This window comes from Archocentrus centrarchus, chromosome 24, assembly GCF_007364275.1.
Source record: "Archocentrus centrarchus isolate MPI-CPG fArcCen1 chromosome 24, fArcCen1, whole genome shotgun sequence".
Classification (NCBI taxonomy): Eukaryota; Metazoa; Chordata; class Actinopteri; order Cichliformes; family Cichlidae; genus Archocentrus; species Archocentrus centrarchus.
The window spans coordinates 15,542,129-15,566,122 of NC_044369.1; the positions used below are offsets into that span (position 1 = coordinate 15,542,129).

At 38.4% G+C, this 23,994-nt stretch overlaps 2 protein-coding genes and 1 long non-coding RNA gene across 10 annotated transcripts in view; 1 reads left to right on the forward strand and 2 right to left on the reverse strand.

The window, feature by feature from the left end:
- fig4a (FIG4 phosphoinositide 5-phosphatase a) overlaps positions 1–9,169 on the reverse strand; it is a 59,854-nt gene extending 50,685 nt beyond the window's left edge. For both annotated transcript variants that reach the window (XM_030721277.1, XM_030721276.1), the window contains exons 1-5: positions 8,783–9,169; positions 8,557–8,682; positions 5,645–5,743; positions 4,667–4,790; positions 910–1,066 (exon numbers count right to left, since the gene is read on the reverse strand). In XM_030721277.1, coding sequence (XP_030577137.1) covers positions 910–1,066; positions 4,667–4,790; positions 5,645–5,743; positions 8,557–8,619 — 443 coding nt within the window. In that variant the 5' untranslated portion in view covers positions 8,620–8,682; positions 8,783–9,169. The remainder of the gene's footprint in view (positions 1–909; positions 1,067–4,666; positions 4,791–5,644; positions 5,744–8,556; positions 8,683–8,782) is intronic.
- On the forward strand, positions 9,033–22,989 carry ak9 (adenylate kinase 9). Of its 7 annotated transcripts, none has more exons than XM_030721270.1 (37): positions 9,033–9,325; positions 9,489–9,586; positions 10,006–10,069; positions 10,145–10,197; positions 10,305–10,401; positions 10,571–10,683; positions 10,826–10,987; positions 11,577–11,702; positions 12,089–12,163; positions 12,308–12,409; positions 12,558–12,697; positions 12,783–13,105; positions 13,329–13,349; positions 14,335–14,453; positions 14,766–14,901; positions 15,025–15,121; positions 15,222–15,286; positions 15,373–15,432; positions 16,542–16,736; positions 17,067–17,203; positions 17,357–17,560; positions 17,643–17,912; positions 18,019–18,137; positions 18,358–18,577; positions 18,723–18,776; positions 18,877–19,083; positions 19,237–19,455; positions 19,631–19,847; positions 19,933–20,134; positions 20,341–20,487; positions 20,653–20,870; positions 21,020–21,216; positions 21,368–21,537; positions 21,806–21,904; positions 22,069–22,171; positions 22,271–22,385; positions 22,607–22,989. In XM_030721270.1, the coding sequence occupies exons 2-37, from the start codon at positions 9,494–9,496 to the stop codon at positions 22,828–22,830; spliced, it is 5,163 nt and encodes a 1,720-aa protein (XP_030577130.1). In that variant the 5' UTR covers positions 9,033–9,325; positions 9,489–9,493; the 3' UTR covers positions 22,831–22,989. The 7 variants fall into 7 exon arrangements, with proteins under 7 accessions (XP_030577130.1, XP_030577132.1, XP_030577133.1 ...); XM_030721272.1 differs by having other exon boundaries at positions 10,187–10,197; positions 17,643–17,918; XM_030721269.1 differs by having other exon boundaries at positions 9,034–9,325; positions 17,643–17,918.
- Positions 18,640–23,568, reverse strand: LOC115774155 (uncharacterized). Its single transcript, XR_004019168.1, has 3 exons — positions 23,432–23,568; positions 20,610–20,703; positions 18,640–20,480 (listed from the first exon to the last, which is right to left on the reverse strand). It is a non-coding gene; the product is annotated as an uncharacterized LOC115774155 (long non-coding RNA).
- Positions 23,569–23,994: the final 426 nt, after the last annotated feature.

The window sequence follows — 23,994 nt, forward strand, 5'->3', positions numbered from 1 at the left end:
CTTTTAAAACTTTATATTAGGGCAAAGTCAGCAAATTTCTTAAGTGTTTTTTTTTTTTTTTTAATCAGATTTGACTGATGGTGCTATACTTGAAGTTAACTTTGATAATAGTTCAAAATAACTACCCAAATAAGGGCTCTAGAGTGTTTAAAGATGACTGCTAAGTAGTACTTTTCCAGTCTCAGATGAAAATTAGACTCATGAATCAAAGAGAACTCTTGTTGCCACTTGACTAGTGGCAACCAGATTAGTATAAAAATGGGAATACCATTATGTAACAATGAATTTATCAATATTCTTTAAGCTATTTTCCTATTTTTTCATATTTGCCAGACTTTTAAAATAATTGTGGATTTTGTTTTAGTTTATAAATAACTGATACTTCTTCCACATTCAAGGTTCAGTGGGCAAATATTGTTTTCACACTAAAACTGTGTACCTGTGTATATTTGCTGGATTTTAAAACACTATTAGAAAAGCTTTTGAGTCCTTTTCCACTTCTAGTAGATGAGTCTGCCTTTGTGTTTGATTTTTGTTTGTCACATTGTGTATTGCAGTACTATTTTTGCCTGGAATACAACTGTGGGTGCCAGCCTTACACAGCAGAATAGAGTCAGCCTTGAGTTTGTTATTTTTGCTTCTAAGCTTAGCTTATTTCAGGGTTGTACTCAGTCCTGCTACCCTGGAATCTGGGTGTCTATCACTACAGATTGAAGCTGGAGCTGACTGCACCTTTTCTGACTGATGTTTATATATATAAATAAAGCCAGATTTATGTGATTTTTAGTGGTTTCTGTCCAGTTTAAAAGAGGTAAAATGTCACAACTTCAGTTCAGGTTCAGCATAAAATTAAAGTATGCGTGTAAGTGAGAGCAAATGTGGGTGATGGGACATTGAGTAACACAATACCTTGCTTCATCAGGGTGTGTTACCCTGACCGAGTCATTGGGGATGTAGATCATGGTGGTGTCTTCAATTTTGTAGATGGAGTGGCCACCAATATCAGCCATCTTTCTGGGCTTCGTGATCAACACGATGTAGTACCCCTCAAGGAATCGTACAAACCCTAACAAAAAGAAGGCAAATCTGAAATCTTATTAAATACATTTTAGGAGCTCAAAACAAGTTGATTTGTAGGTCAACTTTAATGTTGCCAGCAAATCAGCGGCAGCTTTGACAGTGCAAACGAGCGAATAGCTCCACTGGCAGTTGTGAATCGTGAATGTATGTATGTCATATTTCACAACGTTAACCATGTAATTTGCTCTATTTACTCTCTGAAAATTTGACCCAGAAAATACTGTGCTAAACATAGTCAGTGATTTGCTTTCAGCTTCAGATGAGCTTTTTTTTTTTTTTTTTTTTCCATCTGTGACATTTAGAAAATAACGTCTGTATGTTTTTAATGTCTTACAAAGAAAAACAGTTTATGTCAGCGTGCCTGCTAGAACTATACCTCCCTTTTATTACAAAATTACTATTACAACTAATTGGTTAACGGATGAATTGTGAATCACAGAAGCAATTTTACAGCTGATTAAAGAGCACTCTTACATTTGGACTACTAGCACAGATACTTCAATGCCATTATCCTGTCAGGTGGCTTGTGAAGCTAATGAGGTTCAAATTCTGTCTCCAGGTACAAAGACAAATCTACAAATACAGAGACGAGGTCAAGAGTGCTACTCAGGCCTCGAGAACAGTTGTTTAATGTCTCCTGTGGTTCCAGAAGGATCTTTCAAAAACACAAAGCTGTGACCTCAGTGTGTAAATATTTTGATTACACGCTATATGTAATAACTGATTAGCATTCACCTAATTGCTTATTAAGCCAACTCAAATATTTTTGGCCCGACATCCACTTTGGACGCAGCATACAGTAGACACAAACAACACAGTATGTACACTGAAGTTACACTTTGAAGTGGGGTGTACTTAATCTGCAAAATACTGCAGTATTTTAACCAAAAATATTCAGTTTCATCAACTCAAAAGAGAGAAGATCTCACAGGAAATATTTAAATAGGTAAAACGTTTGATATAATTACATTTACACAACTTAATGTCATCTTTAATCACACTGTGGAATTGGCTGTAAAGTAAGCCAAGCTCATTCATAGGCATTCGTGTGACAGGTTTAATGGAACGATGAGCTAATGTGTCCAAATTTTAAGTTTTTTGTTTTGTTTCTAACTGCATAATGACTGAGAAGCAATAACCCTGCGTAAGAGCAAACAACACTTGTGCAGCTCTCTTCCAGTATTAGAAGTGATTTCCTGTATTCCTGTATTAGTGTACTGTCTTTCTTCCTGGAGCAGATGGGTCAGACTGACAAAATCTGCAAATAAAAATATACTTACAGTAATCATATTCATTATATACTGCAATAAGTAAGCTACCGGGAAAGGGGCCTGTTAGAATACACAGTGTACCCTACATGGCTGCATCACACTTTTATTACATAATTGCAAATTGACGGCTTGTGAACGAAGATTATTCAAGCAGATGACAGAGAATCTGTCTGTGTCAGCATGACAGACCAATCCGTAACCTCAGGCCAACAACTGGCAACTTTTTTTTGTCTTCCTTAGCAGGAAATGGAAATGCTCACCAAAAAAAGAAATCATAACTTTGGTAATTTCCCGATTTCCTATCGAAAATCATCAGGGCAAATTTTTAGCACTGATTATTGGCCAATCACTTGTAAAAACTAACTCCGCTGCACTATTCATTAACTGCTAATAATTAGCAATCATGCTAAACTGCTAAAAACTAGCACATGAGCACTGGCAGCTTATCAGAGCTCCATGCATTGTTGCAGATTTTTATTACTCTTATTTAGGTCTTCAAGTTTATTTGGTCAGATTTGGACTTGATAGCGTAACTAAAAGTGCCAGTGCTGTTCGGTCCATTTTACTAGGGAGCATGTCCTGGTATTGATCTGCTGTAACCCATTAAAAAGTGCATATTTTTTACATGCTCCTATATTTGGAAAGCACCACACAATGTCACCACAACAGAGTTTAGTCTGTGGTTTTGCATGTGAAAACTGTGTCACACACACATCACTTCACAGCAGCGTACGCATCATTGCTGCAAAGACCAGGATGGACACACAGCAATCTTTGGGCTGGCAATCCACAAGAAACAAGAATCAGGACTGCAAAGCAACATGGTTACTGTGGGTTCAGTAACAGTCTCTGAGACCTTTGTAATATTTGTTTAATGGCTGACTTAATTAAAAATGTAACAACTTACTTTTAGTCCAGTTTTGTTATTATATGCATATGCAGGTGTGACCTTTACCTCAAATAACATATGGAAAATGTTTTCAATGCATAATGAAAAAAATACTTTAAAAAGATTAGAATTTCTACTTTTCAACATTTACCAGAAGTTGTTTTAGTTTTTGTCCTGCAGAAATAGTTCAAATACTGTACATGATGCATGCTTTTACTGTTAGCACTAAGTGGAGCTTTCCCATCATTATCTGAGACATAGCCTTTAGTAAATTATAAACCACCACAGATTATATCTGGTACAGGTCACTGATGCACTTTCACTGTTTCTAGTTAATATAGAAGAAGGCATGTTGCACCATAAGTGACATTATACACATGTTTAATAAGGTCCCTTGAAATGCAGTCACAGCAATATTTCTTGGGACTGTGTGTTTGTGGAACAAATTATATTCTTATCTCTCTGCTGAGCCTGTAACCAAACTATTTCACCTGAACTAAATACTAATTTGTAGCTGTGTTTTATTTTCTTCTTTTTTGTGAAAATGATGTGCTGCGTATGACATTGGAATATGTAATAAATGACTTAACCACGACGAGAGATCGGCCTGAACATTTTAAAGGGTAACTACTGCAGACACGTTCTCACAAATGTGCACTCCTGTGAAAGACAAATTGTTTAGACTCAGTAACCCAACAAAGGGCCCTGAGGAAATCATTACTGTTGTTATGGGAATAAATCCATCCACTGTCTGTTCTGTCAACACAAAATATAAGTAACATAAAGCATGGAGTAGCTACTTGTGGACCAAAACTTCTAACACACAGTGCCTTGTCTTTTGTGGCGTGGGCAAACAGAACTAGGCTGACTTGAGAAAATGAGAGTCATCTGCATTCAACTGTTTGGAATCCCACAAAGAAAAGATATATTATGACTGCTTTAAAAAAAAAAAGAGAGATTACGATTGTCTAAATTTGTAATCAGGCCTGTGGGACAAGGTACAAAACACAAAAGATGATGAGATTTTATTGTTGCAGATTAATAATGATTTTGCTATTTCACAGAAGTTTTCCTTTAAGTTTTGTCCCCAATTAAACATTCTTAAAGGTGTTAAAAAGTTATTCATTTTAGGCAGCATACTACACTATTACATAAAATATTGAAAAAATAAAGCCAATTTTGAAAAAAATTTGAATTAATTACATTTTTTTTCTAAACATGTTGCACATGTAAGAAAAGAATGACAGAAAACACGTGAAAAATCTGAACTATTACAGTGATGTGCAACAGATTGCCAGGTGTTCTTTTTTGGCACTTAAAAAGGAAAAACTAGGCCAACACATGCAGCTATGGATGTGTGGTACATTCTGACATTATTTTGCACTGCAATCATGGTTGCTTTGCAAAGTGGAGGAAGTATACTCACCCACGATGCCAAAAGCTGTGACAGCCCTGGACAGGCCTGAGGAACCCTTCTGACCAATCTTAGTGCGGTTGCCCAGGTCCAGGCGGCCCAGCAACTCCTTCACCTCTTGCTGATTATACACATGCTGCAGAACAAAACAAAAACATATACACATGCATGCATGTACTGTATTAAATATGCATTTGATGAAGAGTTTATAAAGTTTATGTATTAATTTGTCATGAAATCCAATCTGATTTCCATCTAAAGTAAGTAAAGCTATGTTCTAACAAAAGTTACTTAAATCTGTCACTAGGGGACGACTAATGATTCTTTCTGTGCAATAACAGGTAAATGAATACCAGCCCTTGTTTAATCAATGGGCCAAAATTTCTACAAAAGGGATTAGATTGAGTGCCAGTCAGGCCAATTAGTCCAAAAATAGATCTGCTGCATTCCAAATTGTTTTTGAAATGTTTAAAGACTAAAAAGTAGCTTTGCATGCACTTTATCTGCAAGAAACTTCATCTCATTTACATAATAAACTTTACAATTAACACAGACCCCAAAGAGAAGAGCAGTAATGTACTGTGTACTGCATGCTAGAGTATGTATTTATTTTCAATGCATTATTCTGCAATTCTTATTCTTTCACTTTGTGAAAAAAAACAGAATTTAAGGAGTTCTAAGAACACACTCCAATATCTTCAGGAATGAGACTGCGGGGTGATGAATATTTAGTAATGGATGCTTTATAATAATCACATCAGAAGGATAATTACCCACAATACAACCAAACTAATCAAAAAGAGCAGCTCATAGATCCTGGTAATAAGAAGTGGAGAAGAAAAGGAGCGCACCCAGCGCCCATCAGCCAAGTCGTCATCAGCAGCACACTTGGCACGGGGTGAGTGATTGTACAATTTCTCCCCAGGCGTGTTGTGCTGTATTACATAAGCATATACATTAAAAATGCACTCGTTGAGACTCGGAGCTTACCTTATCGTCAATTATGACGAGGTCCCTGGGTTCTGTGCGGTCAATCTTTAGGACTCGATATTTGGTTTGTGCATCGTTGCTCCCTACCAAAAAATACCTCTGGAAAAGACAAATGACAAATACACTGAGGGATTTCATGCATTTGGTGCTGATTATCACACATTGCAATTAAGCTTTCACAGGAGCTTGTGTTAATAAGTACATATACTGCAGAAGACTGAATGCAAGACTCCATAATTTGTGGACTGCAGCATTGTCCTAGATGACATTAAGTTCAGACTTTAACCAATTCTGAGAGAACAACACATTAGAATTCACCCAGGAGAAGATATGTATTTAATAGACACAGAATTAACGCAATGACAAACCAGATTCCTGCATTAAAGCACCAGGTTTTTTTTTTTTTCTATAATGAAACATTTTACTTCTTCAGCAAATAACCCAAGTAAGACTCAATGTGTCATGTGTCAGAAGTTTGTGAAATTACATTCAAGTATGTATTCAACTAAAGTAAATATCTTAAAAATACATGAGAAAAGAGATTAGAATAAGGTGCATACAGTCCAGAGCACATGCAGGCACAGCACATATTTGATCACAGGTTACACTGTAATGTTCTTTTGTCAAGATGTGTGTCTTCCTTACATGTTTCTTTCAGGTCATTACTTTTCTCATTCAGGGTTGCAAAATGGCTTAAGATTTTCAGTCCACTAAAGAGTGCTAAATTGGAACATCCTGTATCAGTACAGTCAGCAACCATTAGAGCAATTTTTGTCCTGTTCCACACTTCCCAGCATCTAATTTAACCCTCTTTGTCTGTCACAGAAAGCCTGTGTGTCCACCGTCAATAAAAAATTCTAACTCAACTGTGACAAATGTTTTCTTGCCTTATTGTCTAAATGTATGTGACTCGTGAGCACAGCCAACAAAAAACTGTTTGCACACACATTTTAGCATAGGAGTGATCATAGTTGTTGAAATGCACCAGGAACTGAAAATGTCACACATCCCCACTGTGATTATTAAAAAGGTATTATATTACAATATATGCGCAGTAAAGAAATTAGCAGAAAAACACCAACAACAAAAAAAAAATCAAATTGACTGCCAAATTGACCTGACCTCATGGATGTCAGGTCCTGATGTCTGGTATAGTTAACTGATCACTAACAGCTTTTGCTGCCATCTAGTGTACACACACACCCAACATCCCACCATTTTTAATATTAACACAGATTATGTATGGATTATTGGTATGAGTGACTAGATAACACTTTTTAAAAAAAGGTAATGGATTTTAGTTGTCTTAAATGAATAGTTGTGCCACTGTGTATTTAACAGGAACTTATACCAAGGATGAGAAAGACATGGTGACATTAATGTGTATTAGAGGCAAAAAATAAAATGAAGCAATGTAGTTTTATGAATCTTTGAGCATTTTCCTTATTGGGTTTTAACAGTAAGCATGTTTGTCTTAAGTACAGTACTGAGCAAAACTTGGGGTTTTTGTTTGTTTGTTAAGGCACTTAACATTGAACTATAAAAACATTCAAGCATAAAAAGGAACCTAACTCAAGGGATGAACCAGTGTAGTGTCTACATATAACAGACACTTGCGAGCCTGTTACAAAAACACATTTGTTCCCCTTTTCTCTCCTGGAATATATGAAAACTGCCAAAGATTGTTTGACAGTTTGACAGGCATAAAATATTATTTTTGCACTAACAAAGTGATTCCTAAAGAGCTATTAGCCAAAAACTTGGATATTTCATTGTATCCTTAAAAGAAATTAGTAAAACTGGACAACTGGACCACAAAGAAGTGGCAGGCCTAAAAAATATCTATAGCTGATGAACAGTATCTGAAAGTCATGTCCTTAGGAAATAGGAAAAAAATTCCCTAACACCTGACAAAGGACCTGAGAGATACAGCTGGCCCTTCAATTAATCCATTTACTGTTCCCTGCAGCCTCGTCAGAAATGGTCTCAGTGGAAGAGTGGCTGTCAAGAAGCCATTCTTACGGAAGTGAAACAGGAAGAAAAGGCAGAGACATGCCAAATTACACACTGGACTGTAAGTCAGTGGCAACAGATCTGATGGCGTGATAAATCCAAATTTGAACATTTTGGTTCAAATACATACAGGAGACCAGGAGACAAGTACAACAGTGAGTGTCTACAACCATCTGTAAAACACAGTAGAGGCTCTGTCGTGGTTTGGGGCTGCATTTCAGCCAGTGGTGTTAGGGATCTTGTCAAAATTGATGGAATCATAAACACAGAAAAGTACTGCCAAATTTTGATCCATCTGGAAAGCATCTGATTGTAACGGGTTTATTTTTCAGCATTATAATGATGCTAAACACACTGCTGAGGCAGTAAACGCATACCTGGATAAAAGAACGCACAACACTTAGTCATGGGTTGACCTCCCCAGAACCCGGACCTCAACATTATCAAAGCTCAGTGCAACAAACCACAACACAACAACAGGCAACCAACATCCAGAAGAGCTATGGAATGTCCTTAAAGAATCCTGGAGAACTATTCCTGAAGACTACAGAAAGAAATTATAAGAAAGCTTGCCTAAGAGAGTTCAGGCTCTGTTGAAGAATAAACCAGATATGGAACTTCAAGCTCATTAAAATAGTAAAAATCAAAATCACTGACTTTGCCTTTCCTAGCAAACTGTAAAGAAATGAGGGGTGTCTCAAGACTTTTGCACAGTACTGCAGTATGGACTAATTAATCTTACTCCATTAGCAGTCAGCATCAGGAGGCCCAAAAAGGAAGCTAAACAAAATTGAAATGTAGTGCAGTTTAAAGCATTTGCTGCTTGTAGGTGTAACCTATCCAGGTGAATTGGCCTTTATGATGAAATGGTGATAATAAGGGTTCATGTAAGGACTTACTGCTCTGGTCTCGTACAGAACCATTCGCTGGATCCCACTGATGATAGCCGCTGATTGAGGCATTGTTGTTTTTTTTTAATTCCTGTGTTCTTCAACAGTCACAGTCTGGAAGAGGCCACAGGAGAACTACAGAGCGAAAGTGAAAACAACATTTAAATCTATTACTTCACATAAGATACAAAAAGACTATCTTTTCTCTCAGTACCTCCTAGCAAACATCACTCACCAGTAATCTACCTAGCTAGAATCATTACCCACAGATGGTCTCCACTGATGATAATATGCATCTCCTCTAGCTGTCAAACGAGTATTTTAAACATTTCATTTAACAACTATTAAAAACTGCATCTGTACTCATTGTGCCCGGCGTACTCCGTTAGCATTTTGGTTGAATTTGTTTTAGTCAGGTGACTGTCATGAACGACTTGGCTAGGCTCATACGGTGCCTCGCAGAGTCAAAAAGCTCGAAGGACTGAAAATGCGATTATTAAATTGATCACTTTTCCTCTTTGCAGTTATGTTTTGGACGCGACAATGGCTTCACCGTTTATAACTGCTCCTGAATTTATTAAAACAAACAAACAAACACAATGTCAATCCTCAAATCTAACGACAGCATTAGCTAGCGCTTAAGAAACTAGCCCTTTGTTTGCAAGTTGTCATGGTAACCACTTGTCTTTGGCTAGCTTGATTATTGTAACGCTAATGAATAAATGCATTAAGAACTATTAGCACATAAAACAGAATAAAGGGACGCCCAAAAGTAACAGTAAGTAAACTTTAATAGAAGTTTGACAACGTTAATCTTTTCCATATTTACCAGGTAACATTAAGCACCGTAGTTTGCCGAAGTTTGTGGACAATACGATAATAAACTGATAGCTCGAAAATGTCTCTAACGTTTACATTTATATTTCTGTGTGTTCACGTAGGTTAAATGGATACTTTAGTGGACAACCTGATAGAAAATGAAGCCGAAAGAGAGAGACTTCTTGCTAAACCCACCTGCTTCATCATCGTTGGAAGACCGGTAATCCGTCTATATTAACATGCCACACAGTGTAGAAATACAAAGTGAAATGTAGTTATTTGTTTAAGTTATGTATGTAGCTATGTAGTTGTATGCCTCCATAAGAGAGTATGCACAGTTCTGTGTGTGAATGAGTCAGATGTGCATGGCAAAAAAGAGGAAAGGCAATGAATAACATGCAATTAAACACACACACATACACACAATAAAGTTTAATAGCAAATCAACTTTAGGCTAAACTTATAATTGCTGGACACAACTCTTAGAGAAAGTTCTATGTCTTAAGCTGCATTCCACAATCATGGACATCATGCAGAGTGCTTCCACCAAAACAAGTGCATACCCAAACAATAGCAAATAATTTTTTTAATACTTCCCAAATCATGTGACCCAGTTCCTCTATATGCACTTCGTGGCAGGGTGTTGGCAAATCCACCTTGGCCAAAAAAATTGCAGAGTCCTGGAGGTGTATCCTGATTGATGGTGAGTACCTTTTTAACCTGTGATGTGTATGTACATGATTTTTCTTATTTCTCAGCTGCTTTTACAATCTTTCAGATACCAATCTTCTCAACACACACATAAAAAATGGAACAAAAGAGGGCCAGGAGGTAACATATTCTGTATTATCTGAAAATCAGTCCTTTGTTCCTCTGATGTGTTTTTGTATGTTCTTTACATCCATTAGAAACTTTAAGTTGCACTTTGCTAATTTTAGCTTTTGAACATACTGTCTGAGGGAAAAACTGTACCAGAGGATATGGTGCTGAAGCTGATTCTTGCCAAAATAAACTCACCAGATGTGGAGCACTATGGTAAAATATAAGACTTCATTTAATTACATTCCATACAGTGACTATGCACGCAAAACAAGTTTCACAGTCAATGTTCCTTGCAGTGTGTGATTGAATGTAAAATAAGATGAGTGATATGTTTTATATGATAAGGTCTGCACTGTTTGAGAATTCACATGTTTTGATACAGGTTATGTACTGAGCTGCCTGCCGTTCATGTCAGAAGAGTGTCTGAAGATTAATGAGCAGATTGAACTGATCAAAAACCTCAAGCTAGCCCCTGACTTCATTATCAACATCAAGGTTACTGTCAGTCTCTATTTGGAGCTGTCCATTCCGTTCAGGCTTTTGTTTTGCATAGTTTAATGTTGTAAATTAGTCATTTATAAAAAAAGATTTGACAGCATGTTACTGATTTGATTATATACTAAATACGCTTCACCAGTGTGCAGACAAGGACCTTGTCCAGAGGCTGTCTGGTCTGAAGCAGGACCCAGAGACAGGGCAGTTTTACAACAGGGATCAATGGGAGCATGAAGAGGTGTACAGCAAGGAGAAGAAGAACAAGAATCAGGATGTAGAAGATGTTGAGGAAGTGGAGGAGCAGGTATGACTTCAGGGAAAATAACTCTTGTCACTGAGTGATCATGAAATATGCAAAATCATAACTCTGTCAGTTTACCCCCACCTTTTGTTGTTGCTTACAATAGAAAATGATGCCAGTCAACCCCAAAATCCACTGATTCTGTTGGGGTGCAGGTACAGGACTTTAAAATGACAAAAAATGAATTTAATCAGAAGTGCTGTCCTTACTGTCAAGGCAGCTCTGAACAAACTAGCCTGCAAGTATCAAGACCCAGAATTATTTGTACTCATGTACATGGGTTGGGGTAGGAGGATAAATATTATACGCTGTGGGATATTTATCCAGTAGATACTTTGTGCCTGGGTCAATAAGGCTATTGCTCTAGTTTCTATCTTAAGTGTCCTAAATGTTCATTTGAATTTTTTTTTTCCAGTGGCTAATAGCAGTTACATTTCTTTTTATCCATATGGTAAATTTTTGGATTTGGGTTTTGAATTTTTAGGGGACTGTTTTTATTTCAGCTAACCTTCTTTTTCCAGGAGATCAAGTTGTTATCACCGCAGGCTTTGATTTCCCTGTTAGTAAACTGTTTAGTTTTTTTTTCTTTCAGGTGGAGGAGGAGGAGGAACTCTCGAGGGAGACTGTTGATAGATTGGTGTGGACACCAGAGTTTTTGGCTAGAAATGCTTTTGTTCGAATCAACATGTACAAGGAGAACATGCTCCGACCTCTGGAGGTGAGTTGCCCAGACCCAGAGCAGTCATTAAAGTCACCCCCTACTGACATACTAAAAAGTTATATTTGTTTTATTGTGTCACCAGGCTCATTATACAATGGTGCAGTCAGCCAAATTTCATAGTCCTTTTAAACTTTGTATTTGAATCAGTGATTTGGTGGATACTGCTTCTGTTTGACCTGTAAGTTTATATCAAAGGACAGTGAACATACCAAATTATTCTGACTCAAAAGGCAGAGTTTAAGGGCTTTTGAAATTTGGTAATATTCACTAAAGATAAGTGTTGGAGTGTAATAATAATAATAATAATAATTATTATTATTATTATAAGAATTAATTCCAAAAAAACACAGATCGAAAGGTATATTAATTGGTATTTTTTTCAGGACTACATGACAAACCACAACCCCCTCTATCTGTTGGAGTTGGATGGAAATAATAAAACAGAAGAGTTGCACTTGGTAAAGTTAAGAGCAAGAAATGAATCGTCTTCAACAAATAAATCAGTTAGAAGGCAATGTTAGTGTGGTGCAGAAGTGCTACCTGTGTAAAGTGTGTGTTTGAGCATGTAATCTGTAAACTAATTAGAGTTTTTTTGCTTCTAGTCTGTTATGTCACGTCTCGAAACTTTGGCAATAAATCCTGTCCCTATTCCAATCCTCCTCCGCCAGGCTGAGGATGAAGAATTGCCAGAGGATGTTAGCACGGTCTGGAATTCTTCATGTTTAATTTCAATACACAATAAGTGAATGTGAATGTATAGAGTACATTGAAAAGAATACTCCCTTCACTGAGTCAGTCCCTAATGTAGTATCTAGATTTGCTTTAACATTGAGACCATCTGTTTTTTTTCAGGAGGACCTACTGAGAATTATGTCCTCCTCCAGGATTGTGGTTCCTGGCTTTAGGTGGAGAAGGAGCCGCTGGGGCAGAACCTGCCCTGTTGCTTTGAAAGAGGGCAAGGTCATTCCTGGGAAACCAGAATTTGGTGTGGGGTAAGTGGTCTTTTGTAAGCTATTTTCAGATGAGAAATCTATCCAATGGCAATGTTAACCAACTCTTATCTCAACCACTGCATAGTTTCCAGGACAAGCTGTACATCCTTTCATCAGAGGAGGCATACCATAAGTTTGTCACAAACCCTCGCCCTTACCTGCTACCTCCAATGCCGAGGTTACCCTGCAGAGTTTCCATCATTGGGCCTTCTCTTGCAGGAAAGAGCACCTTATGTAAGCTTCTAGCGCAGCACTATAACGCAGTGGTAATTGACATGGAGGAAATGTTGCAGCCAGTTTTGGTCAAGGTTGAACAGGAGAGGACTGAGAAAATTAAAGAAGAGACAACACAGGCTGCAATAGAGAAAATCAAGATGAAGATGAAGGAAGATGGTGGAGAAAATTCAGGCAAGTTGAGCCTTGTTGATATTTTTTGGATTATGACGGATGGAACTATATATGATATACTGATAGACAACAATACACTATTACTAAGTATTACTAAGTGTGTTATTTCTGTATATAATAGGCCAACGTACTATATAGCATAGAGCATTATTTGTACCCACTGTTGAACAAGTGACTGCTATTGTCATACAGAGAATTAATGTCCTATAATTTTTTTAATCAGATGAAACCAGCTCCATAGAAGGTAAGATGTTAAAATACTTTCAGTCATGTGAAAAAGAAAGAACACCCTCTGTCAATTACGGTTTTACATATCAGGACGTAATAAAAAAATATTCTGGTCCTTAGCAGTTCTTAAAATTAGGTAAATACAATCTCACATTAACTACAAAATGTGGCATACTGTCTAATTATTTATTTATTTAACCAAATCTAAGCCAAATTACAGGAGCAGTGTGTGAGAAATTAAGTACACCCTTACTACTTCCACAGGAATTAAGAGCATAAGTAGCAGCCAGGTGATGGAAATCAAGTGTGAGCACCTCTATAAAAGTGGGAATTTTGGCAGTTTTTTACTCTGGAGCATTCAGGTGTACCCTAACACAATGCCAACAAGGAAAGACATCAACATCAACTTAAAGTTTGGGAAAGGGTTATAACAACACTTCCAAAGAATTTGAAGTCTGTCATTTACAGTAAGAAAGATTATTCACAAGTGAAAAACATTCAAGACAGTTGCCAATCTTACCAGGAGTGGACAACCCAGCAAATTCACCACAAGGTCAGACTGTGGAATGCTCAGAGAAACTGCAAAATACCCCAAGAGCTACATTTGAGAAAACGAGAAGAATCAAAGTGCTGCAGGGGTCCAGTCAAAGTCCAGACCTCAACCCCGATTTCAGTGCTGTAGTGGGTCCTTAAGAGAGCTGTACATAAACAAATGCTCGCAAACCGCAGTGAGTCATACAGAAAACTATTGCTTCATTTTGCTGCTAAAATATCTCTACAAGCTATTAAATCATGGGGTGTACGTTTGGGTGTGATTTTATTATGTCCTGATACATACAACCTTAGAATTGGAAGGTGTACTTTTATCATGACTGTATGCAGTGAAACCATACCTTGTTGTGTCCTAATATTTTGGGGCTCACTGTGAAGGATAATGTAGCATACTGGACATGACTAAATTGTATTTGTATGTAAAATTATATTATTTTTGCTGTTTTCAGTTACCGGGGATCACCCAGAAGTGCAAGCCATGGTCCTTAGTGCTGTGGAGAAAGCAAAACAATCGAGTACAGCTTCTTTTGACTTGTATACTGATGTACTAGAGAAGCGTGTAAAAAAGGTATGTTAAAGATTTAAAACCAGGTGGCAGCATTTACACTGACTTTTCAGTCCTGAGCGGTTAGCATGTTTCCATATGCATTCATGTATTTATATTAATAATGGCACACAACAATTGTTTCTGCAACTTTATTTGAGACTGTTAGATTTTTTTTTTTTTATTTGCAGAAAATCGTTGACTTACACTGTACAACAAACAACACTAAATCAAACATACAAAGAGACAAACATGACACTGAGACATTCACACACATAGTAAATACTGTGATATAATGCTAAACCAACTTAACTGAAAAAAAGTTTGATGTTATAGATCGAAGAGGAGGAGGAGGTGACTGGATGGGTGCTTGACAACTTTCCCAAGAACCGTTCTCAGATGGGTGCTTTACAGCAAGCTGGACTCCTGCCAGAAATCTTCTTCTGTCTCACAGACAGTGATGGACACCAGGGTATGAGGCACAAACATATAAAGTTAAATCCTACATTTGCATTTTACTCTTTGACTTCTTCAGTGTTTGTGCATACACTTTGGTGCTTTTTACACTCTCATTAATTCACTTTTCATTGAGCAGTTTTGAGGAGACTTTATGAGACAAATAAGGAAAGTGTGAACAAAGCTGTAAGGATGAGATTAGAGGATGAACGGTCTCAGAACGAGGCAGAACTCTTGTAAGTGCAGATCCAATGATGCTGTGAAATTTTTTTGTTGCCTCTGAGTTGGATTTTTCATGTAACATTTGTTTTCGTGCCTCTGTTCTCTCTATTTTAGAACTCAAAAGGAGCAAGAATCAGAGGTGCAATCAAATCTTGAAACAGTTGTGGAAGAAACTAATGGTATGACATCCTTTATCTCTTCTATATATTCTCCTTAAACATGACCAATGCAATCAATATAATTTTTTATTGTATTTTGTTTTCAGAAGCTCCTAAACAATCTAAAACCACCAGCCCTGCAAATCCTAACACAATACAAAAAGAAGGTAACATTACAACAAGAACATGCTGTTTGTCAAATCAAAAAAACAACTTGGCGAAAGAGAGAAAAAGAGTATGAGATCCAGGTGGTTTCCCATCAAGCTTACAGTGGACAAGAATGTTGCCGCATTGAAATTGTGACTGTATATTTCACAATAAAGATGCAAATTTTCTATCAAAATCACAGGTTTTTTTGTATTTGCAAACTACATCGATCAGCCATAACATTGACCGCCTGCTTGGGATTGTGTTGTCCCCTTTTTGCTGCACTCTGTATTCTGCGCCAGCATTGACTTTTTCGCCAGTTTGGGTGACAGTAGCTCGGACCACATGGGCCAGCCTTTGCTCCCCCACGTGCATCAGTGATCCTTGGCTGTCCATGACCCTTTCACTGGTTCACCACTGTTCCTTACTTGGACCATCCATTCGTCCATCCATCCATTCATCCATTCTCTTCCACTTATCTTATTCAGGGTTGCAGGGGGCCTGGAGCCTATCCCAGCTGTTATAGGGTACACCCTGTACAGGTTACCAGCCTGTCGCAAGGCCAACACAGAGAGACAGACAACCACTCACATTCACGCCTATGGGCAATTTAGAACCAATTAACCTAACCCCAGTAACTGCATGTCTTTGGACTGTGGGAGGAAATCGAGAAAACACATGCAAATACAGGGAGAATATGCAAAGGTGGACTCAAACCCAGACCTCCTCGCTGTGAGGCACAGTGCTAACCTTGCTGTCCTCTTCCTTGGACCACTTGATAATCCTGACCATTGCAGACCGGGAACACCCCTCAAGCGCTGCAGTTTTGGAGGTGCCATCATAATTTGGCCCGTGTCAAACTTGCTCAAATCTTTGTACTTGTCCATTTTTTCTGCTTCTGACACATCAACTTTGAGGATGGGATGTTCGCTTGCTCCCTAACAGGTGGCACAATGGAGAGGTAATCAGTGTTATTCATTTCATCTGTCAGCGGTCATAATGTTATGCTTGATCAGTGTATATACTGTATATACATTGTATGCAAACCCAACTAAAGTAGCATTAGCATTCTTTCTCTCACTGTCTGTCTCTCTCTCTCTCCCTATTTCTCTTTGTGTGCTCCGAGCAGCAGTGGTAGTACACGATTATTCGGAGTTGGGATATCCAGATGGCCCCGAGATGAATGAGTATAAACTGCAATTGCAACAGTTTGTGAGTGAATGGGAGAAAATGCAATCTGGTTTAACAGTAACCCACTGTACTTTGGAGATTGGAAGGAAAAGCCCGGAGAACCTGCTTCAAGATATGATCCAGCAGATGGACAGTGAGTGTAAAGCTATGCAGACCAAATCACTGTTGTATTAAAAATGTGTGCTCCTCGAAAACAAAAAAAATCAAAAATACTGAGACAAATATTTAATGTTACTGACAATGGCATTCATTACTACCATCCTTGGTGTTGTTGAATAAAGGAACTACAAACTAATGAGTAGGGCAGTAGTATTTTTAGACATTCATTTTAGGAAAAAAAATAAATTAATTGATATTTAGTGACCCAAGTCCCATTTTTTTAACTGACAGAGGAACATAAGATCATGAGATATTCTACTAAAAAATTCCAATCTAATCTTTAGCTCTCATTTGTGATCTTCAGAACCCTTTCAGTATGTGTCCTGGGAGTTATCTGAGGAGGACATGGAAAAAGACACAGAGGATACAGAGGCCTTAGATCAGCTGGAGAGAGCAGAGGAAGGCAGCGATGAAGATTATCCCCCAGAGGAAGAAAATGAAGTCTGTAAACTATGGAGTCTTTCCACTTTATAATCTACTTGTTTAAAATGCTATTTAAAATTGTAGCGACTGAAGATAAAGACCTTACTGCTTTGTTGACAGGTATTACTAAGGCAAGCAAACCTTTGAAACCATCTCATGTTCTTAATGCAGGGAAACACAACAGCCAAAAGATTCTTAGGTGACACACATCATTTCTGCCCTGTTGCCTTAAAAGACCATAATGTCCTATGGCCCTGTACGAATGAAATTGCAGCCAAGTATCGTGAGAAGACCTACTGCTTTTCCAGCTTAGAAGCAAGGGATTCCTTTCTTCAAAATCCTGAACAATATATTGCGCAGACTGAACCTCTCAAGGTACAAGATGGCATTAAAAGAGAAAATAACAAATTTTGAACTAAACTTCCCTTACACATTCTTTGTTCCTTTTCCATTCAAGCCTCCTGCCCTGCGGATCTTTTTGCTCGGCAGCAGAGGCTCAGGCAAGACAACTCATGGGAAGTGGCTTGCACAGCAGCTCGGGCTCTTCCATATTCAGTTCAGGGAGCAGCTCCAAATGCTCATCATGGCTAAGACAAAGACGCGGATACTTGATGCTGATGAGTTAATGTTCTTAGAAGATTATTCTGAAGACTTGAAGATCAAAATAATAGAAGCTGAGGCAGAAGATAAGAAGGAGCCAGAGGATCCCTCTACAAACATCAATGAGGTGGAGGTCAGCTTCAATACAATTTCCTTCTAGCACAGTCTGTTACGATACTTCTTTGTAGGTTCTGAATTTCTGGGTATTTTTCTGTATATTTATCTGACTATAGCAAGAAGCACTGACTGAGGAAGAAATGGCCATCAAAGCCTACCTATCCGAAGGAGATCCTCTGCATCCAAAGATTTTGGACATGGTTGTTGCACCATACTGGAAACGTGAACCATACAAGTATTTATTACACAAATGGTTGCTTGTATTCTGCCTATTGGCTGTCTCTCTCAGAGCTATCCTTAGAAACCAGTTAGCTGGAGGGCAGCTAACAGCTAACTAGTTTTGTTTTTCTTCCAATTGGAAAAAAAAAATCCATCAACAGTGTAAAAAGATTGAATTCTTAATTTGGTGGTGTTGCTTTTTATTTTTCTTTAACTCAAGATGATCTACTTTCTAGGTCTACAGGTTTTATTTTGGAGGGCTTTCCTCATGATCCGGAGGAGGTGCAGTACATGTTGAAACAACAGCTTTTCCCTGATGTTGTGGTAGTCATGGAAGTGGATGTTGAGGATGTTCAGAACCGTCTGTTGCCAAAATACCTGGAGATTTGGCGTGAGCGCCAAAAAGAACGTGAATCACAGTTGAAACTCCTCCATGACCTGCATAAAAAAAAACGGGTAAAAAAAAAAAAAAAGACAATTATGCAACAGTTTTAGTAATTGTGTTTATTTTTCTCCCAAGAAGCATCAGTCTTGCTGTCTGTCTTGACAAATGTTAATTATGTGAGGATCTGACACATTGATAGTAATCTTTTTAATTCAGGAGGAGGCTATTTCCAAGAGGAAGGCTGAACTCATGGCAGAGCAAGACCCAAAGGCAACCATTAAAAAAGCAAGCAAATTCATCACGCCCCGATTATCCCATTTGCATTCGCATTCAACTTCTCCCTTCTATTTTGTATTTGCTAACAAAACAGTTCAGTTTTCAAGATGCCACAGAAGATGACAAAGAGGGTGAACCTGCAGACATAGAGATGATAGAGGCCCTGCTGGAGGAGGAATTTCCTGCAGAAGAGGATGATGGCATGGACAATGAGGAGACTGAGGAATTAGCTACTGAGAGGCTGGCCATAGGAATACAAGAGCGTTTTGTGGCACATGAGACCAACCTTAGTACTGTGATGGTACAAATACACCAAACAAACATGCACCATGGCCCTTTCTATTTGTATTTCATATTTAGAACAAGACCTGTACTATAAAGTAGTTTGATTTTACAATATAAGTAGCTGTATTGTATGCCCACATAATGCTGCTTTGTTCTGTTCTATCATTAGGAACTCCTAGGTGAACAGAATATACCCAGAATGGACATCAATGCTTCTCACAAACTCTGCATTGTTCAGCATCAGCTGCTCAACAAAATCAAGCCTTTGTTGACCAACAGGGAGTCACTCTTCCAAAAATGCCACCCCATCCCCTACAGCCTGGCACATAAGCTTCTGCTCTCCTCTTTCAAGTTCTTCAGCGCCTTTGGCTGTCTGGACCCCATCAAGGTAGGCAAGGTTTAGGAATGTCAGCTGTATTTCTGTTAGTTCCAAAAAAGTGCTTTAATGAGTATTCCTTGTCTCTCGCTTTGTGCAGACATGTTGACAGAAAAACAACATATAATTTCCTTCATAAAATACACTAACATTTTTTTTTTAACCTTGCACATTCCCCAACTTACAGCTATACAAAGAAAGAGACCTGATCCAGCCTCTGCAGTGGCCCTTCAGTACAACACATCCCCTGATCTTCCATCAGTATATCTACTTCTTTGCATCTAAGGAGAACTGTAACACATTTATGCTCAATCCCTTAAAGTACCTTCAGCAGCCCAAGCCCACCCCGTCACTTCCTGTTAAAATAGCAGTCACTGGACCTCCAAAATCTGGAAAAACCACTGGTAAGACACATGACAGCTGAAAACAAAAATTTTCTTTTATTTACTGTCTTCATTTCTTTAGCTTTTTCTGTTTCTGTTTGTCCAGTGGCACAGATGTTTGCTCGGAAATTTGGCTTGGCTCGGCTGTCCATTGGTAGCGTTATGCGTACGGTGCTGGACACACAGGAGCACACTGATCTGGCTAAACAGATGCGAGGGTATCTCTTCCAAGGCCTTGTTGTGCCTGATGAACTGGCCATTCAGTGTCTGGAGGTGGCACTGATGAACTCAGTCTGTAGCACACGAGGGTAAGACGAAGGGTTTGTCACATTTATGTGTTAATATTTAGCAAAACTCAAGGTTGGATAAGATCCTAAATTAATCTCTGCAATACATTTTGGTGTTTCAAGACAAGAACTATATACTTTACATAGTTCTTGTACTCTATTATTGTTGGTTTGATTATATATGTAAAGGCAATATCAACTATGGTATGATATGTTTGGCATTTCAGATATGTGCTTGATGGGTTTCCGATGACCCTTAAGCAGGCTGAACTGATGGGGTCTCGGAGCATCATCCCCATGATAGTAGTTGAGCTTGAGCTGGACATAGTGGAGGTGCTGAAGAGAGGCCTTGCAGACAAAATGAGGCCTAACAAGTCAGAGAACACACAACAAATAACTATAATGGCAATTTAACTGTTATTTTTGCAGAAAACATAAGTCTGCCAGCTGATTATGATCCATCAATCATAATACATACATAATAATCATAACATACATAATAAAATGTGTCTCTTTTCTCCTTTCTTCTTCCACTGTAGGCCTCACTTGATGCACGACAGCTCTGAGATCCTCCACATTTGTAATTCCTGCTACAAGAAGGAGGTGGTGCATGTAAGGCATTACTTCCAACAACAATATCAGAACTGGTTGCTCCTTGATGGACTCAAAAGCAAATGGTGGATCTGGGACAGAATGATAAAGGAGGTCAGCATCAGCATGAAATATATTCACACTTACCTGGAGAGGATACAGAGGGGTAAGTGCTAGAAGAGTGTAAGATGATACATTTCCCCAGCAATCAACTCAGCAAGACTGGTTGTGACCAAATAAAATGGATTATTTGCTCTCAAACTCAATGGCTAAACTTTTTATATGTGCATACCCCATGCACAATGATTTAACCAGGGCAAGCAGCCTGCATCAACAGGCTGTGCATCACACCCAACGAGTTGGATTGCCGGCTTGGAGAGTTTGGCCAGTACTGCCCTGTCTGCATGGCCCTCCATCACCACCTGGTGGACAGCTCAGAAACTGCAGCATTGACTCATGCAGCTGAGTACAGGGGACACTACTACAAGATGTGTGATGAAAGTCATTTAGAGGTCAGTTTCTTGGAACTTTACTTGTAAGTTTTTTGCACACAGATACAGATTCACGGGTAAGGAGTATGGGAAGGCATTCAACCCTGAAAACTGTAACTCGAAGATTATCTGATTTTTTTATTTTTTTTTAATCTTGCTTTTGCAATCACAGACATTCCTGTTGACACCTGATCAATTTGTGACACCTGGCTGCCCGCACACCCTTCCACAACCCCACCTCCTACCAAGGAAGCTGACTGAGATTCAGGTGAAGAACAGGTTCCCACAGCAAGTTGAGATGAAGGGCTTCTGTCCTGTTACTTACCTGGATGGAAACCAGAGGTACATTATTCATTTAGTTACTGTATGTTTCAAAATGCTAAAAAAAAAAAAAAAGTTAACAGACTTCTTTGTGGTTTTCTTCAAGTTACAACTCAAATATTGTTATTTTGATAGATACAATATTAATCACTATGGCGTCAGATGAGAAAAGATGTAAATAAGCTCCAAAACAGACTGTTTTGGAGCATTTAAAAATTGAACACTTTGTTCCATCACAATATGTTGAAAAGACTTAGACTTTTCATATGGAAGTCTTATTTGTCCTTAGGTATGAAGCTCTAGTTCGTGGAAAGATGGAATATGCTGTGGAATACAAAGAAAGAATCTACATTTTTGAGACAAAGGAGAAACGGGACAAGTTCATGAGGTGCTATTTCTTTGTATATTTGAAACTTATGTGCCTTTTTTTATGTTTTTGTTTTAAAAATCATCATTTGCATCACTTTTGCTTTCAGCTGCACTCATAAAGACAGTGTGGTGGTGTGTAAACCTTTGGTCTGTTTACTGGAAATTTGGTGTTATTTATTTAAGGACTCCTGAAACCTACTGGGCCCAAAAGCTCCCCATTAAAGTTCCTCCTCTTTGTGAGCCTGTACCTCTCACCTCCCTTCCAACACTGGGCTACCTGGAACAGGTTAGACACTCAGTCACACATATTGCAGTATAGTCCTGTATGCTGAGATGTTTCAGTGTTTTGCCGTGATATCGACCGTACTGGTTTGTGTTTTTTAAGGGTGTGGCAGTAGCAGTGATCAAGGCCATGACAGCTGTCGGGTGTCTCAAACCAAAGCACCCTTATCTCAGTTTACAAAGATCAGCTCTCCACTATGTGGCCTTGTATTTGAAAGGTAAGAACATTATCCTTAGGCCTTAATAAAATATCTTATATGAATCATTAGGCTCTTTAAGTTTACTGGTAAGGATTTTATGTGCATTCTGCACCTTTTTTTTTCCTAAGGCAAGGTTTACTATGTACCATATACTTCATTCATATATTAAGATTTCCTATATGTTTCCAGCACTGTGTTTCTTCTACTTCAGAAATAATTTAAGTTTTACATTTTAATAGCATTCAACCACAAGAGTACAGACCACGTTCGCCAGATGTACAAAAAGAAGCTGGCCTCATTTGAAGAGAACTGTGCGCTCATTCCTTACCTGAGCACGGCCATGAGGGGGAACTACAGGCCGCCCAGTGAACGCCCAATTGACTTTGAGTTCAAGCTGAACAGGTTCCTGGCCTTAGGAGATGTGCCAGGAGCTAATGGTGTGCAGCCTGATGTGCACTTTTGATTACAGCCTGTCTCTGTACTTTACATGATGTTATGATCTGTCAACAAATTATAAATAATTTTGAAGTGACTTCTTTAAAAGTTTATGCTACTGATAAAGCATCTTTAATTATCTGAAGATGATTTTTCACCCTGAACTTCAGCCATGCAGGCACTTTTTCCTGAGTTGAAATAAATTTAACATTCAACAAGAGATCATTTGATTTTGTGTGATGTGTGTATACATTATCAATGTCTTTTCTTTTATCAGATTTTAGTTTGTCAGCTATGGGCTTCACACAGTTATGAATAGGTAGCAGTTATAGTTGCTGATTTAAGAAAGGGGAGCAGGGGATGTAGATACTGGGAAGATCACATGCATAAAAAGAAGAATAAAAATAAAAGAAAAAAAAGAAGGGAGGCAGGGAACCTGTGGGGCCAGAACAGTGATACTTGATTTTGTTATTAAAAAATGTCATTGAAAGATAAAAACTAAAAGTGAAAAAAGAGACATTGAAAAACAAACTTCACATTGAGTCAATTCTATAAGGTGTCACTGAGACAAACTAGGTCAGATGCTCCATATTTATATACAGCAAAATTAGTAACTAGTTATGACTCACCATTATGTATCGGGAATCTCTCCTCTTTTCAAACCCAGCAGTCAGTTGAAGTAATCCTTCATGAATCTGGATTGGACTTTGGTATCCTGCGATTTTTGGCTGCTGAATATTTTGTGTCAGCACTTTTACAAAGCCTTGTGCAAGAGCAGGAGCTCCGGCCCCTGACTCCTAGGGGGAAAGAGCATCGCAGGAAAGCCAACATTTCTTCCTGCTCCTGCAGCTTTCAGTCAAATGTGTGTGCAACTAATGAGCTAGTTAAGAGTGAACTTCTTTAAAGTAGTCCAGCTTCAAGTGATGCCGGGGGGGGGGCTAACATGCTGTTTAGGAGTTCCACCTGAACTCTAAACATCCATTACAACGCAGTTCAATTAAGACGGGTCTCGGGATGCAAATTATATGCAAATTGTCGATGAGGTACTCGTGAAGCCCTGCCTCTCAGCTCCTCACACACACGCCCAAAACAAAAAGTGCCACAGCAGTAAAAAGAAACTGTAAACACATTTTTTTATTTAAGGCTTTGCATGGTTTAATCTTTGCATTTTATGTTCCAGTGCAGGTTTGTC